Genomic DNA, 16,757 nt, shown 5'->3' on the forward strand with positions numbered 1-16,757 from the left:
GCCACCATCCGCCCGCCTCACAGGCCTTGGGCTGACTGAGGCTGGAGCTGCTGGCCTGGCTCACATTCACCTCTTTAGGCCTCAGTCATTAAGGCCGTCCTGGGTTAATGGGGAAATCCCTTTTTCAGGAAGTTGAGAGAAGACATAGTCATTAATAAAGGAGATAGGTGCTAGAACAGGCCGAAGGTCAGAGCTGGAAGAGAAGAACCCCTCCCGTACATAAAAGCGCACCTACCCCACCACCAGCAGGACTTTTCACTCTTACGCGGACGTGGACACAAATAAAAACCCAAATCATTGGAAACGGGTAACTATACATATTTTAATAAGTCAAAGTCTGGAATCCTAAGCCTCAAATGATTCCTTAGAAAACTCCAGACAAGACATACATTTGAGTACAAGCAGATTCACTGATCCCCAGGTATGTTTTTGACGTATACTGAAGGGTTTTTTTTGTTTACAGAAGGGAGGGGAGGGATAGGAGGGGTAGGGGTAGGAGGGGGAGGGGAGGGGTGGGAGGGTCAGGGAGGGGAGGTGAAGCAAACTAAACTCCAAAGAGCTGGAGGCTGAGAAGGTTAATGGGAAGTTTCCTAATGAAAGGACACCTTCCATGTTGCTACAAAATGTTTCTTTCTGACTTGCCATCACAGTAACCTGAAATATAGAAAACAAAGCTATTAGTGACAGAAAGATGGGCCCAGTATTCAATACAGATAGTCAATATTAGGATGGCCATAGGACTTGGCATTGTTCAAATGCCTCTTGTCAGGGGACAGCTAGATGTAGTTGTAATACATAAACATCTTCGAGGTTTTCTGAAACCCCCTGATTTCTCTGGGGGCGATGGGGTATGGGCTGAGAGCACAGGATCTGCCGTATCAAGTAGTGTTCGTTTTGTCTTAAATTTGCCTCATTGCATTTCAGAGATGAGGGTACCTCCTCCTGACTCAGGAGGTGAGGGCCAAATAGGCCTGACCGCGGCAACGTTCACTGGTTCGCTGTGCCCTCTGTCATATGTCACCACGTGGTAACACAGGGGCTCCATAGTCACACAACAACCCTGGTTTGCATCCAGCTCAGTTATCTACTGAACATCTTGGGCAAATTTTGTAATTTTTTCTTGGGCTCTATTTTCTCATCTGTAGAAGGTGGATCATGAGAAAACCTATTTCATAAGGTATATCCAGGATTAGGTGAGATGAGGCAGGCACAGGACTTGGCGGGGAGCCCGGCTGGAGTGAAATCCTTTGCCTGCCCTATATTTAGGCTATCCCCAGGTGAAGCATCAAAATCTTATTTATGTGTTTGGTCTGGGTTCATATCTGTTTGGTACAGTGTGGGTTAGCTAGTTAGATGACCAACAGAGAAGTTCAGCTTTGTTCTCTGTTTTCCCTTACAATTTAGCATTACTTTATTTGGATTTTGAAATGCAGATTCCCATGGGAATGTCTATTCAAAATAAATTGTGCAGTCTCCTCCGGAATGCTATTGGGTTTTAAAGCAAGATTAGCCAAGGGTGATATTCATAAAAAGATTCGATGGGGCTTCCCTGGTGGCTCAGACAGTAAAGGATCATCTTGCAATGCAGGAGACATGGGTTCGATCCCTGGGTTGGGAAGATCCCCTGGAAAGGGAACAGCTACCCACTTCGGGACTCTTGCCTGCAGAATCCCACGGACAGTGGAGCCTGGTAGGCACTCCGTGGCATTGCAGAGAGTCGGACGTCACTGAGCTACTAACCCTCTGGTCTGGTCTGGGAATCTCAAAAAACGTGAGAAAACCAGCTAGTCAACTTGTCTCTCTTTAAGTGTTTACACCAATGGCCACATTCGATGCCCAGCTCTTCACTGGGGCCACTCAATCCCCAAACAATATTAATTTGGTCAGAATGGTTTTTTGGACAGCGCAGCCAGAAGCAAAATCATGTGACTACTCAGTGAGCCTGAGGTAGCAGATAAAAAGGAAGAGACCGTCCCCTTTACTTAACTCAAAGGGCCAGGGTTTTGGATGAAAAGGTTTTTGCCCACTCCTTCTGCATCAGCCCCACGAAAAGGCCAGTGAAAGATCTGGTTATGCAGGATGAAGACTTGGACTCAGAGGGGCACCCAGGTTCCCCTGTTTTCTTCTCCTTGCAGATGTAACGCATCTCAGGGCCTGCAGACCCACAAAGCCTGCTCCCACCCACCACTCACCGTTGTGAGGGATCAGCCGGTACTGCCTGGCCAGGCACAGCTCCTCCTGCCTCTGCCGCACGATTTTCTGCACTTCCGGCGAAAAGCCGCTGGGGTCTCGGGCGAACACGAAAGAGTAGCTGTCAGCGCAGGTGCCATCGAGGTTCAGGAGGCGGCAGGAGTACTGCACGGCATAGGTCTCGTAGTCCGTGTCAATGATCCAGTGGTCATCGTCTGCAGGGCAGAAAGCCACCGGGCCTCTGTATCTCCCTCAGACACTCAGATGTCAGGGAAACTTAGTGCCGGGCCCCAGAAACCAGCCACTTCCCCAAACTGGGTTCAAGGGTTAGGAAGCAGGAGACCATGGGGAGTTCTGACAGCAGTTAGAAAACTGGGACCATAAGAGAGGACCTTGGCCTTCACAGGAAAAAATCCTGGAGTTGGTGGCACGGGCGGGAGGGACCACATTTGCTTTAATGACTGTTTCTCTCCCTGATGATAAACGTGATCGCATCTTTCATAAGAACAACCGAGAATGTGGACCCATCCAAACCACAGACTAGACCCATCTATTGTCATCTTCTCCATCTGCTCTCTGACAGCATCTCGTGCCTCTGTGGCTGACGCTGATGGCCACCAACATGTGTGATCCGCAACATAAGCAGGCATCTTTTGCACTGATCTGTATCTGCCAGTTCCCGGTCCTCTCGCTACCCACACTGCCCTCCTGCCTCTCAGTCCACTGGGTGATCAGGTTCATGGCCTTTCTGGCTCCATCCTAATTCTGGCTCGGTGACCTGACACACTTCTCTCTCCAGGCTGGCAAAAGGGTAGAATCTGCCTTAGGGGCGCAAGATGCCCACCTTTTGATATCAGGTATTCCTTCTTAGAGAACTGCTCAGAGCTCTCCTGACAGAGGCAGAGTTGAGCCCTTGAAGAATTTAGATTATATTTCTTCCTTAGACTGGGATGTAAGCCATGCAGAGTAAGTGTAAACAAAGGTGGTAATAAGGTCAACAAAGGCAGGATGGGAAACCACGTTCATAAGAATGTAGGTGAGAGGTTTGCCGTGGAGAAAAACAATGGGGATAACACCTTTGTTATCCAAACACCTCACATTTGGTAAAACATGTCACATCTCTACTTAACATTCTTGTTGATATATAACCATGACCAGGATTTTCTGAGCACTTAGTGTCAGTCAGTTATAGTGTGGACACTTGCCGTGCTTTCTCAATTATTTTTCTTTTTTTTTTCTTTTTAGTTCTACCAGTTTATTGCTACCAACCCGTCACCCTCCACCCTCATGCACACATGCTCAGTCATGTGACCCCATGGACTGCAGCCCGCCAGGCGCCTCTGTCCATGGACTTTTCCAGGCAAGGATACTGGAGTGGGTTGCCATTTCCTTCTCCATCTCAATTATTTTTCACGGCGACTGAAAGTGCACGCTATCATCCTCATTTTCCAGATAAGAAAACTGAGGCACAGAGAAACTAAATAATCCACCCAGGATCACAAAGAACAGGACAGAATTGAGCTCCGATCTGACTCTGGAGCCCCCACGCCTAACCTCTACAGCACACTGTCTCCAGGCATTACGTAAACTGGGGGCCACAGGGGATAAGAAACAGGAGATGCAAAGCCTCTGTCTTCATTCCACAGCCAGGTCATAAAGTGATGATCTCTGCTCTATTTCATGTCCTGTGCTGGAGGAACGCAGAGGAACGCTCAGCTCCCAGCACTGAGGGTGTAAGGGAAATTTTTAATGCTTGCCTAAGTCACTTCTGGGTGTGCCTCTTTGTCTTCATTCTACACCCAGGTTATGAAACAAGTGATGATCTCTGCTCTATTTCATGTCCTGTGCTGGAGGAACGCAGAGGAACGCTCAGCTCCCAGCACTGAGGGTGTAAAGGAGATCTCTAATGCTTGCCTAAGTCACCTCTGGGTGTGCCTCTTGGCTCTGAGAACCCCAGGAGTCCCTGCCAAGGAGGGGCTCAGCCTGAGACCAGGCCTTGCAGGAGAGCTGCATCAGAGTGGGTGGTGAGCCCTCTTTTCAGCTCACTGCAGGCCCTCCACGAAGAGGACTGGGCCACTCCTGAACCCCCCAGGCTTTCCCAAAGGGTGGGTGTCAGAGGCTGGAGTGGGAAAGGCCAGACATATGACCACTCAAGGGTGGCCATGTTCATCTGTTTGATAAGATGGAGATTCTAAAAATTACTAATCTTGTGCCCCCTGGTATCGATTTTTATAATCCACTATCAGAAGTTTATTTTTTATCCTAAATAGATCACTTTAGGAAGTTTTGCTGAGTTATTTGAAAAAACTTTTATCTCTAAGGATAAAAGCTTTTCCCCTTATTGAATAGTAAGTCCTTTTATATAGTGTACGTCAATACTGAATGAGCAATTTGATAAAAGATAAAATTTCATCTAACACAACTGTAGAGGAAGTCGAGGAGTGCTTGCCCTGAGTACCTGGGCTACGTGAAAGGACACTTTGCCCTGGCTCACCAAGCTAAGCGTCCCCCTGAACAGGCCCCTGGGGCCTATTTCCCAGAAGAGCTCCAACAATATTTTGTAAAATTGTAAAAGTTGATTGTATTAGGTCCCTGCTGTTCAGGACCACTTAGTTTTGACCTGGGAGCTAGAACCCCTGGCTTCTGACACTGTCTCTCACAAACTTGTTTGCATGACCTTGGACAAAGCACTATCTTTTCCCCTCTCCCCACCTCTTTTTTTTGGCCATGAGGCATGTGAGATTTTAGTTCCTGGGCCAGGGATCAAATCTTCACTTCCTGCAGTGGAAGTGAGGCGTTTTAACCTCTGGATCACCAGGGAAGTCCTACCACTGCATTCTCTTGACTTCAGTTTATTCATCTGCATATTGAACCCCCTTCAGAGTGGTAACTCTCCATTTTTAAGATTCCATGATGGAACTTCTCTGGTGTCTTGGGGGAATTAAACAAATTAAACCCTCAGGTTTAATCCCTGCTAAGTGATCTAAGATCTCGTGTGCCATACAGCATGGTCAAAAAAAAAAAAAGTTAGATTCCATGATATGCCCCTCTGGCCTGCATTATTCTCTAGGTACCAAGCAGACTCCAGATTTGAAGCTTAGGAGAAATAAGGAAAAAGTAGAAAGAGCATGTAAATGCATGTTCCCATAAATCTGTATCAGGTTAAATTTTAGGATGCTTTTCTGAGAGTCCTTAAACACTCTGCTCCCATATGAGTTTCAGGGCTTGGGAGGAAGGGAAGAGGTCACTGCCACCCAGAACACTGTGCCTGGCTCAGAATCTCAGCACCCAGCATGGGCAGGTAGGGTATCTGGGAGTGAGCCAACCCTGTGTCCTTTGATGAGAGTCTCTGAGCCTCTGCTGGGGCACCTAGCAGTCAAGCTGTTTCAGGGATTCAGCCCAAAGAAATGGAGGAAATGCAGCAGCCGCAGCACCAGGCTGAGCGGTGGTGTGAGCTGGGTCTTGAGGAGGTGGGAGGTCCAAGCAAGGGGAAGGCCACACATGCTGGGGCTGGCAGGATGGGTAACCGGCAGGAGGTGGTCAGGTGACAAACCCAAGGTCCTTTTGAGCTTGGGCCAGGTTTCTGAGCTGGGAGAGGGGATGGGAGGTGGTGAAGGGGCCTAGCTACTTCCAGTCTCACCCCTCCAGCCTCCAGCCGTGCGGAGAGTTCTGGCTACTTACAGACCATTTTTCCCTAAGGTGCCCCTGGACAAGAAACCCAGCCAATTGGCTATGTATGTCTTCGATCCCCCTGGAGAAAGTCCTACTGAACTGAGTACTCACTTCCTTTCTGGAGAAAGGACGCTACGCCCCAGTACTTCATCTTGAACTTGGCAGGGTCCTCAGTGTCTGTGAAGGTGCCCACCATGTCTGCACACACGTCCCAGTTACTGCGAAAGCCAAGGGGATTCTGAGCCAGGCCGTGCAAAGGGCTTCCTCCCTCCATGCCACCCCGGGCGCTCCCTTCCCGCCCCAGTCAGGGTTTGGCTCTCAGCCTGGGGACCCTGCCGCGCAAAGAGCGCAGCCCCCGCCCTCTCCCACCCCCGCCCCCAGAGGGCACTGACTTTAAGAGACGGACTCGGCCCTTGGCCGTGGCGCTCATGTGGCCGTTCTCGTCCACGGAGAACTCGGCGACGATGTTGTCTTGCAGAAAGAGGCCCTCGGGGTCCTTCTTGGCCATGGCGTACCAGGTGCCGGCGAACTGGGGAAGAGAGGAGAGCCGGGTTTGGAGTCCGGGAGCGCCTGGCCGGCCTCTGGGAAGGGGGAACGCGGGGCACCCGGGACACCGGTACCTACGCGAGCCTTGTCGAAGTTCTCCTTGACTCGGAAGCTGCTCACCCGGCAGTCGCGCTCCGCCCGGGCGCTGCCCAGCGCCGCCAGTAGCACCAGCGCCCACACCCACTCCATCTCGCCCGGGAGTCCGCCTGCGGGGACCGCGCGCCGTGAGCGCCCGGCGGCTGGACCACTCGGCCCTCCACCACCGGTCCCCAGGCTCCATCTTGCCCGCGAGGGGCCCTCCTCCCGCCAGCCCCCCGGCTTCCCATCCCGCCCGCCCCCAGACCCTCATCACACCCATCCCGGGCCCCCATCCCTCCCGCGCCGGCCCCCCATCCCGCCGGGCCGCCGCTCACTGTCGGGAGCTGCGCGCAAGCCTGGCCGCGGGTCCGAGCGCGCGTGGAGCCAGCAAGGCGAGCGCGCCGCGGGGGCCGCCGGGCGGCTTTATAGCTCCGGGGGGAGGGGGTCGCGCTTTCGTAACGGCGCGGGGTGAAAGACCGAGGGGGAGGCGCCGGGGCCGGCGGGCCAGCACTTGCATAACGCGCCCTGACTCACCGCCGCCCGGGCGCAGGGAGGGCGCCTTGGGGCGAGAGCCTCCCCTCCAGCGCCGCCCGGGGCTGGAGCAGCTGCCGCGCGGGGTGGCCTCGGCGGAGCCTCCGGCGGCGGCGAGCCGCGGGCACCAGCCCTGGCCTAGTTACCCGGCGCCCGTGCCAGCGGCCGCCAGCTGCGGCCTGGGGTGGCCTCGGGGCCCTGTTGCTCTGGCTGGAGGCTCGGGTAGGTCTGGCGGGAAGGCCAGACCGTGGCCTCCCAGAACGAGGGACATCTGCGATGCTGCCCGGGTGCGTTAGTGCTCGGGCCTGACCGTGCCAAAGTGGCCCCTCGGTCCTCTGTGCAGGAGTTTGGGACTGTTTCCGCCGCATAGTTTTCCATTATATAAAGGATGTCTTTTACTCTCTTTCAGGGGAGTTGTGGTGCCCTTGGATCAATATTTGTTCTTTAGTTTCAACATCTTTAGAAGTATTAAAACTCTCCCTGTTAAATATTCTCCAAAAACGCAACCCTGGTCAGGACAGGAAATATTTTAGCAACCTCAGTGGTCGCCTACTTAGTCTGTGGCACTTCGCTCAAACCAGTTTAAAACACACCTACCAATTGTTTATGCTGCAATTTGATTTCAAAGCCATAGTGGCATCTTGTTTTGTTTCCAAACCAGCTAAGGTGAATTGACTGTGAGAAGGGGAGGGGAACAAACGTCTGTGACGTCAATGGTCAATTAAGTCGAAATGCTGTGACTGGTTGTGTGATTTTGCCCAGTGGCACAATTCAGGGCCATGTTTTTCTCTTTCCATTCAGAGTTAGAGCTCCTCTAATCTGATCCAAGCAGTCGGAAGACGCAGCTTTGGACTGAATGAGAATTAGGGATAGGGCAGAGGTATCACCTTTTAGTAAGATTCCTTCCATCAGTTGTGTCCCAAATTGGAAAAGGCCAAGATGAATTTGATCCATTTTAAATCTAGACAGTGTTTTAAAAAGCAGAGACATTACTTTGCCAGCAAAGGCCTGTGCAGTCAAAGCTTTGGTTTTTCCAGTAGTCACGTATGGATGTGAGAGTTGAACCATAAAGAAGGCTGAGCACTGAAGACTTAATGATTTTGAACTGTGGTGCTGGGGAAGACTTGAGAGTCCCTTGGACTGCAAGGAGATCAAATCAGTCAATCATAAAGGAAATCAACCCTGAATATTCATTGAAAGGACTGATGCTAAAGGCCTGATGCTAAAGCTGTAATACTTTTGTCTACCTGATGCGAAGAGCGACTCATTGGAAAAGATCTTAATGCTGGGAACTGTAGAAAGCAGGAGGAGGAGGGGACAACAGAGGACGAGATGGTTGGATGGCATCACTGACTCAGTGGACGTGAGTTTGAGCAAGCTCTGGGAGATGGTGAAGGACAGGAATACCTGGCGTGCTGCAGTCCATGAGGCTGCAAAGGCTTGGACATGACTGAGCAACTGAACGACAATAACGACATAATCCCAAACAGCTCCAATAAGGTCTGCTTCAGAGCCTCTCCTGCAGGGCCACTGTGTGTGGCCATACGTGTGGTCATTACCTACGCTCCCTAGTTATAGGTAGGGCCCCTTTCTATCTCCTGTCCAATGTGTGCTTCCCCTCCTCGACATTCCAAAATAGAGGTCCACCCACCTCTCCTCCAGTACCTCCAGTGCTGGAGAGCTCCTGGCTGAGCCCAGTTGCCTTTGGACTGTTACGACTGCCAGAAAAGTTCTCCTAATACTCCCAGCCCTTGACAACTGTTTCTCCCAGAATGATTCTTGTGATCCTTGCTTATGCTGTATGAAAAATAAATATAGGGGATTTCAATGCATTTTTGCGGGGATTGTTTTTGCAGCAATATGTTTTAATGTATTTGTTTGATGCTTAAAAGTTGATATAACTGTTCTTCCTCCCCCACCTCTCTCTCTTTTAATGATATATCGTAACCCTCGGTGTCCCAGATACCAGCAAAGAAAAACAGTTTATTTTGGCATTCTGTCTCGAATTTCTTCATGATTACAAACATGTGAGTAGAGGTCAACTGGTGTTTTTAACTTTGGCTCTTTGAAAGCTATCCTCATAAAATATATATTTTTTTCAAATATGCATATATGTGCGTATAATATCCACAGGAAATCTGTTCACAGTGATTACCTGTGTGATAGGATTAGGGATATTTGAGAGTTTATTGTTGATTTCTACCTTTTTTAAAAAATTTTCTTACAGTGAAAATATTTAATCAAATACTCTTTCGGCAGACTTTTTTCTTCTAGAAGTAAAATTATGGTCTAAATTACATCTTGTGGACTGTATATAATATACACAAAAGTTCATTTCCTTGTCTACATCATGGAGAGACATCATATTTCCCTCACCTTGGTATGCGTCTCACCCCCAACTTTTCCACAGGATTTATCAAGAGACTTACACAGAGTAGATGCTTGATCAGTAAATATTGACTTAATTTGTTTTACTGAAGTCAGTCACTTTAAGTAAGCTTTATAAAATATTTATTTGAAAAGACCCAGTCAGAGGTCAGTCTTTCTAAAAAATAATTTCCAGTATTTATTAATTGTAGCAGGGAGGGCTAGCTGTCCTTTCACCAAAAAAGTTTTCACTCCCCTTCCATGGGGCTAGAGTTGTTGCAAAGAGGCCACCCCGCCAGAAGACAACCTCCCTACCCCACCACCGCCCAACTTCCTACAGTTCTGTAAGGCTACATGCCTATGTTCTGGTCAATGGAATGTAGATGAAAGTGCTGTGAGTCATTCCCAGATGGGGCTTTTAAAAGCTGCCTATCTAGTAGTTAGTCTTTGCTGTCTTCCCTCATCTGCAGGCTGGTGAAGCCTCTCAGCCTGAGAACCCCACCCATGATTAACTTTATGTGAATGAGAAATAAACTTCCATTTGATTAAGCTGCTGAGATTGGGAGTTACTGTTACAGGAGCTGGTGTTACCTTAACCAATACAGCAGCAAGTCATTAACTCCTAGGAAATATTGAAAATGTTTTGCTGTAGTTAAAAAAAAGGACAAATGTGAGAAATGTGTGTCCTTAGCCTCATAAGAATTAAGCATGTCCAACCAGCTCCATTTTGTGAAAACTGATGTTTGTATCCATATCTTGACAGAAAAGCCAAGAGAAGTTACAAACAAGGAAGTCAGATAGCATTTATCTTCTGACTGCATTTAAAAGATGCCAAAATAACTGGTGGGAAAAAGGAAAGATAAGCCAATGTTTTCAGGTACGAAGAGTCAAACTAAATTTTTTTAATGAGGACTTTTCCCAGTAGTTACAAAGCCATCAGTCAGTTTCATCAATTTAGTGGAAAGTAACATGGATTCCTGGAGAAGGCAATGGCACCCCACTCCAGTACTCTTGCCTGGAAAATCCCATGGACAGAGGAGCCTGGTAGGCTGCAGTCCATGGGGTCACAAAGAGTTGGACACGACTGAGCGACCTCACTTTGACTTTTCACTTTCATGCATTGGAGAACGAAATGGCAACCCACTCCAGTATTCTTGCCTGGAGAATCCCAGGGATGGGGGAGCCTGGTGGGCTGCCGTCTATGGGGTCGCACAGAGTCGGACATGACTGAAGCGACTTAGCAGCAGCAGCAGCAACATGGATTCCACTATATAAATTATCTGTGAGATACCTGGCACACCCATCAATTAGGTGCAGGGAGAAACTGTCATGAGAGCAAATGTGCCAGGTGAGAGGGACCTTTGCAGGTTGACTACTGGGATGTGTCTGAGGTCACTGCTATTAGGGGGCGTCTTTGAGTGGCGAATAATGGCAGGAGCAGAGAATTTGGCTAAAGTGGAACTGAAGAGTGGGTCCAAGATAATGATTCAAAATGCACTTGGTTAATCCAGAATATTATTGTTAGTTTTATGATAGTGCTTCAACATTATATGAATGTTATTAATATTTTGGCTGTTAAATAAGCATTACCTCCTGCAGAAATAGTTAAGTGTAGTGGAAAATTTTAGTGATGATGCAATTAAATATTGCATGTGTTCATGAATGTAGTATACTATTGAAAAATGTAAATTTGTTAAGCGGAATTTTCATTTACTTCTTATATTGGTATTTAACATTTTATGATATAGGTCTAGATTTTAAATTCCTTGAAGAAAAAGTCCTGTGTATTCCCCTATAGCAGCTATGGTACACTTCATGGGTGCATTTTAAAATTCATTCCTATTTGAATTCCTAGTTTGGGGTAGGTCACTGTCACTAGCTATGTGATCTTGAGCAACTTAATTTCTTTATGCTTCAATTTGTCACCTGTACAATATTATTATAATAGTATCCTCTTCATAAGATTATTGTTGTAAAGATATCCTCTTCATAAGGTTATTCTCTTCATAAGGTTGTTGTTATCCTCTTCATAAGATTGTTGTTAGAATGAGATGAGATATGTATATAAGGGTCTTAGAAAGGTATCTGGTATGGATTATATATTATAGTATTAGTTGTTTTAATGGTCACTTTCTTATTATTACCTGTAGCTTATCTTTCTAAAAATATTCTGTGTAAATGGAATAGAGTTTCCATACCAACCTAGTCAATGTGTCTGAGATGCTTTATCTAAACACATAATTGTCAATGTCTGTACCATCTCAGATATTGGCCTTTTTTTCCTCATTCTTCCCACCAGTTAATGTTCTATTTTTTTTTAAACTTACATTTTAAACAAACTGGAAATAGTGACATAAACGGTGAAGTTTAACAAAATCAACAATTAGTTTGTATCATTAAAATTTTTTTCTAAGTGCTCTGCTTGGTCATTTAAAAATATTACATTTTCTTAAATTTTATTTTTTCAGTGCCTAGGACAGATACTCAAAAGTCTTGTCATCACAGGCCAGGGACTCTACAAGGACCAGCCCCAGAAAAAGAGCAGCAGGAACAACAGGATTCAGTCAAGGACATGGGAGGAGGAGAAGGATATTTGTGGGTCTACTAAAAGATCAGCTTCCAATATTCCCTTAAAAGAAACTTTGTCTTTATCAAATGTCATCCACTACTCAAAGTAGTCAGCAGGGATCCTTCTTCCTCACTGCCTTCTCTAACTAACCCATTCCCTCATCCTGTCAATTGTTGCCTGAAATTGTCTCACATTTGTCCCTTCCTTCTTTCCCAAGCACCCTCACGGGTAGCCTGTGAGAACAGCCTTAAAAGCTTTGTTTATGAATGAATGAATTTCTTTAATATCATTGTAGATACTTTAGAAAAATTGGATAGGCAAAGAGAAGAAAAAAAATTATTATATTGAATTCTACCCCTTTGGAATAATCACTGTTAACATTTCTTATGTACACCTCGATATATTTGTATGTGTATGTGGAATCATACTGCAATAAGATCTTGCAGTTTACTGCACATCATCAGTATCTGTCCATATCAATAAACAGAGCTTTACAATAGGATTACTCATTAATGTATGGTTTCTTATTTTATGACTATAATGCCATTTATTTACTCAACTTCATATTACTGAATATATAGGCTATTTCTAATCCTTTCCTTTTATAATTGTGCTTTTGGTGAATGCCCCTATAACTACATTAATCATATACATCCTTAATTACTATTGTAAGATAAATTCATAAAAGCTGAATTGCAGGGTCAAAGCTTGTACACATTTTTAGGATACTTGATAATGAACCAAATGCAATATAGCTTCTTAATCTGTATCCTAATGTCCAGTATTTCTTTTCTACAATTCACCTTTTTCAGTTCAGTTCAGTCGCTCAGTCGTGTCTGACTCTTTGCGACCCCATGGACTGTAGCATGCCAGGACAGCTTCCCTGTCCATCATAAACTCCTGGAGCTTACTCAAACTCATGTCCATCAAGTCAGTGGTGTCATCCAGCCATCTCATCCTTTGTTGTCCACTTCTCCTCCCGCCTTCAATCTTTCTCATCATTGGAGTCTTTACCAATGAGTCAGTTCTTGGCATCAGGTGGCCAAAGTATTGAAGTTTCCGCCTCAGCATCAGTCCTTCCAATGAATATTCGGGACTGATTTCCATTAGGATGGACTTGTTGGATCTCCTTGCAGTCCAAGGGACTCTCAAGAGTTCTCCAACACCACAGTTCAAAAGCATCAATTCTTCAGAGCTCAGCTTTCTTTATAGTCCAACTCTCATATCCATATGTGACTACTGGAAAAACCATAGCCTTGACTAGATGGACCTTTGTTGGCAAAGTAATGTCTCTGATTTTTAATATGCTGTCTAGGTTTGTCGTAGCTTTTCTTCCAAGGAGCAAGCGTCTTGTAATTTCATGGCTGCAGTCACCATCTACAGTGATTTTGGAGCCCCCCAAAATAAAGTCTGACACTGTTTCCATTGTTTCCCCATCTATTTGCCATGAAGTGATGGGACAAGATGCCATGATCTTAGTTTTCTGAATGTTGAGCTTTAAGCCAACTTTTTTACTCTCATCAAGAGGCTCTTTAGTTCTTCACTTTCTGCTATAAGGGTGATGTCATCTGCATATCTGAGGTTATTGATATTTCTCCCAGCAATCTTGATTCCAGCTTGTGCTTCATCCAGCCTGGCATTTCTCATGATGTACTCTGCATATAAGTTAAATAAGCAGGGTGACAATATATAGCCTTGACGTACCCCTTTCCCTAGTTGGAACTGGTCTATCTATTGTTCCATGTCCAGTTCTAACAGTTGCTTCTTGACCCGCATACAGATTTCTTAGGAGGCAGGTCAGGTGTCTGGTATTCCCATCTCTTCAATAATTTTCCACATTTTGTTGTGATCCGCACAGTCAAAGGCTTTGGCATAATCAATAAAGCAGAAGTAGATTTTTTCTGAAACTCTCTTGCTTTTTCGATAATCCAACAGATGTTGGCAATTTGATCTCTGGTTCTTCTGCCTTTTGTAAATCCAGCTTGAACATCTGGAAGTTCACAGTTCATGTATTATTGAAGCCTGGCTTGGAGAATTTTGAGCATTACTTTACTAGCATGTGAGATGAGTGCAATTATGCGGTAGTTTGAACATTCTTTGGTATTGCCTTTCTTAGTGATTGGAACGAAAATTGACCTTTCCCAGTCTTGTGACCACAGCTGAGTTTTCCAGATTTGCTGGTATATTGAGTGCAGCACTTTCACAGCATCATCTTTTAGGATTTGAAAGAGGTCAGCTGGAATTCCGTCACTTCCACTAGCTTTGTTTGTAGTGATGCATCATAAGGCCCACTTGACTTCACATTCCAGGATGTCTGGCTCCAGGTGAGTGATCACACCATTGTGGTTATCTGGGTCATGAAGATCTGGGTCAAGAACTTTTTTGTACAGTTCTTCTATATATTCTTGCCACCTCTTCTTAATATCTTCTGCTTCTGTTAGGTCCGCACCATTTCTGTTCTTTATCGTGCCCATCTTTGCATGAAATGTTCCCTTGGTATCTCTAATTTTCTTGAAGAGCTCTTGTAGAGATGAACCTTAATGTCGTTTCTTACCGCTAAGAGTTTCCGGGTTCAGAATCCCCAGCTGGACTTTGAGGCCCCAGCAGTCTGGGCCTGCCCGTACCTTTCTCGTTCCCCTCTCCGCAGTCCCCCTGTTACTCTGCTCTCCATGCTATTGCTTCTGCCATCACCGCCACCTGGCTCACACTTGGATTTCTTCTCTATTTCCATCTACTCTAAATATGACTCCATATCCATATCACATAAAGTCTCATAGTCATATGTAAGTACTTCACTTCTGGCTTTTAATTCTATTATGCTCTGGCCCTCATGATTTTCTTAAAAAATCTATTTCGTTGCGCCAGGTCTTAGCTGGGGCACAAGGCATCTTCGTTGCTGCATACGGAATCCTTGTTGCGGCATGCAGAATCTGTTTCAGTTGTGGTTTGTGGGGTCTAGTTTCCTGACCAGGGGTCGAACCCGGGCCCCCTGCACCAGGAGCCACTGGACCACCAGCTAAGTCCCACGTCATAACTTTTTGTGTTCTCATCTTATCTCCTTTACTGCACCACAAGTTCTTGTAAAGCTGGAACCAAGGCTTACTTATCCCCTATATTCCCTGAAGTCAAATTGTAACAGGACTGATTTGGTTATGCCATGCTAATGAACAACATTCACGTTTCAAAGGCTGAACACAAGAAAGATTTATTTCTCACTTACACTACATGTCCATCTCAGGTCAGCAGGGGGCTCTGTTCCATGACATCCTCACTGGGATCCAGGAGGCCCCTCCAGCTGGAACTGGGAGGGAGCAGGGAGAAGCGGGGAGCTCCCGGGCCTCACTGTGGCAAGTGATTGTTCCTGCCTGGACGAGAGGTTTAAGCTCACAACCCATAGGCCAAAACTAGTCACATGGCCCTACTGTGGGTGTAGGGCAGAGAAGAATAATCTTCCCACACAACTAGCAGGGGAGGAGAATCAGAAAAAGAGGAACATGGAGTCTCTACCACAGGAGCTAGTGTATGTCTTGCTTATAATGGGCCACCAATAGACATGTGTTGGAAGAATAAGCAAGTGAATGAACCTAGATGTAGTCATCAAAACATAAGAATGCTGACTGTGATAGAATATGCTTCATTTTAAATTCACTTTCATTTTTTACAAGTAGAGGAATGTAAACATATATGAGCATTTTGTTTTTCCCATACACAGATTTATACCTCTGAAGTATAAATCTGTGTATGGGATATAGATATGTGTTTTCTCTCTGTGTGCATGTAAAGAGGGAAGGATGGCATCAGGGAATTGTGAACACACACATGTTTTCGAGAGAAGTAGGAACTGCACAGTCATCTCATGGACCAACCAGGGAGAAAGAGTGCCCTCAACTGTGTTAGAGGAAGATGGATGATAGTCCCATTGGAGGGACTCAGCTGACTCAACTCCTTTCTCTTAGGAAATAAACCTCTGCATTCTTCTCTTTTTAAAAAGTATATATATATATGTGTTACAAATTTTTTTTGGCCTCACTGTGAAGCACGTGGAATCTTAGTTCCCCAACTAGGGATTGAACCCATGCTCCCTGCATTGGGAGCTCAGAGTCTTAACCTTTGGACCACCAGGGGATTCTCCTGTGTTACTCTGATTATAATGAGATGGTAATAGGATATTATGAAATAAATAATATCCTTAGGAGGACCATCCTGAAATTGGATGTCCTGAGACCTGGGCCTGATGGAGGGAGATACAAGAAAGTGCTTGACAAGACCCTTTGAGGGAGCAAGTGGACTCAACCATAGGAAGTGACATGGCTCAACAAACGCCAGTGTGGATTCTGTTCCCCTGGGAAAACCATGTTCTCATCAACAGTCTCTCAGTTCATGACCTAGAAACTGCAGCCTCGGTGAATCTCTTCTTCTTTTCTATCTAATATAACCATTTTCACCCTAGCAAGCTAAGATTTAAGTCTAGAAAAATAAATGAAACCCATAGCTGTGCTGTTTTTGAAGTGGATTTAAAAGTGGGTGTTAACTAACTTTTAGAGTCACTGTAACTCTTAGATGTTTTCATTCAAGAGAATTCACCATATAAAGTTTGCAGTGTTATTGAAATGCTTAAAAGATCTTTGACTAAATTTGAAGTAAGCCTGTAGATAGCCAAGGAAACTGGTTCATGAAGTGTGTAGTTTGGCTTATTAGTTGCATAATAGTGTTTAAATATTTGGGAAAATGTGCTTAATCAATGTAAAAGCTTAGTAACCTGAACATTAAACAAAAGTAAGTAGTGGTTAAGTGTTTTTCCTAT

The 16,757-nt window shown here is 45.7% G+C and overlaps 1 protein-coding gene across 3 annotated transcripts; it reads right to left on the bottom strand.

The window, feature by feature from the left end:
* Positions 1-297: 297 nt before the first annotated feature.
* Positions 298-15,348, bottom strand: RBP4 (retinol binding protein 4). 3 transcript variants are annotated; one of them, XM_069567411.1, is made up of 6 exons: positions 15,174-15,348; positions 6,487-6,614; positions 6,255-6,391; positions 5,974-6,080; positions 2,193-2,405; positions 298-654 (listed from the first exon to the last, which is right to left on the bottom strand). In XM_069567411.1, exons 2-6 carry the CDS (start codon positions 6,595-6,597, stop codon positions 617-619), a joined length of 606 nt encoding a protein of 201 aa, XP_069423512.1. In that variant the 5' UTR covers positions 6,598-6,614; positions 15,174-15,348; the 3' UTR covers positions 298-616. The 3 variants fall into 3 exon arrangements, with proteins under 3 accessions (XP_069423512.1, XP_069423513.1, XP_069423511.1); XM_069567412.1 differs by lacking the exon at positions 15,174-15,348 and adding an exon at positions 7,021-7,407; XM_069567410.1 differs by lacking the exon at positions 15,174-15,348 and adding an exon at positions 6,822-7,407.
* Between the last annotated feature and the right edge of the window lie 1,409 nt (positions 15,349-16,757).

This window comes from Ovis canadensis, chromosome 22 (assembly GCF_042477335.2).
Source record: "Ovis canadensis isolate MfBH-ARS-UI-01 breed Bighorn chromosome 22, ARS-UI_OviCan_v2, whole genome shotgun sequence".
In the NCBI taxonomy this organism is placed as follows: Eukaryota; Metazoa; Chordata; class Mammalia; order Artiodactyla; family Bovidae; genus Ovis; species Ovis canadensis.

Excerpts from the sequence above, each read along its gene's own strand:
- RBP4 (XM_069567411.1), bottom strand. The coding sequence starts at position 6,597 with ATGGAGTGGGTGTGGGCGCTGGTGCTACTGGCGGCGCTGGGCAGCGCC. Across the intron at positions 6,081-6,254 it reads GGCCGAGTCCGTCTCTTAAA|TAACTGGGACGTGTGTGCAG; the intron begins GTCAGTGCCCTC and ends TGGCTTTCGCAG. Across the intron at positions 2,406-5,973 it reads GTCCTTTCTCCAGAAAGGAA|ACGATGACCACTGGATCATT; the intron begins GTGAGTACTCAG and ends TCTGCCCTGCAG.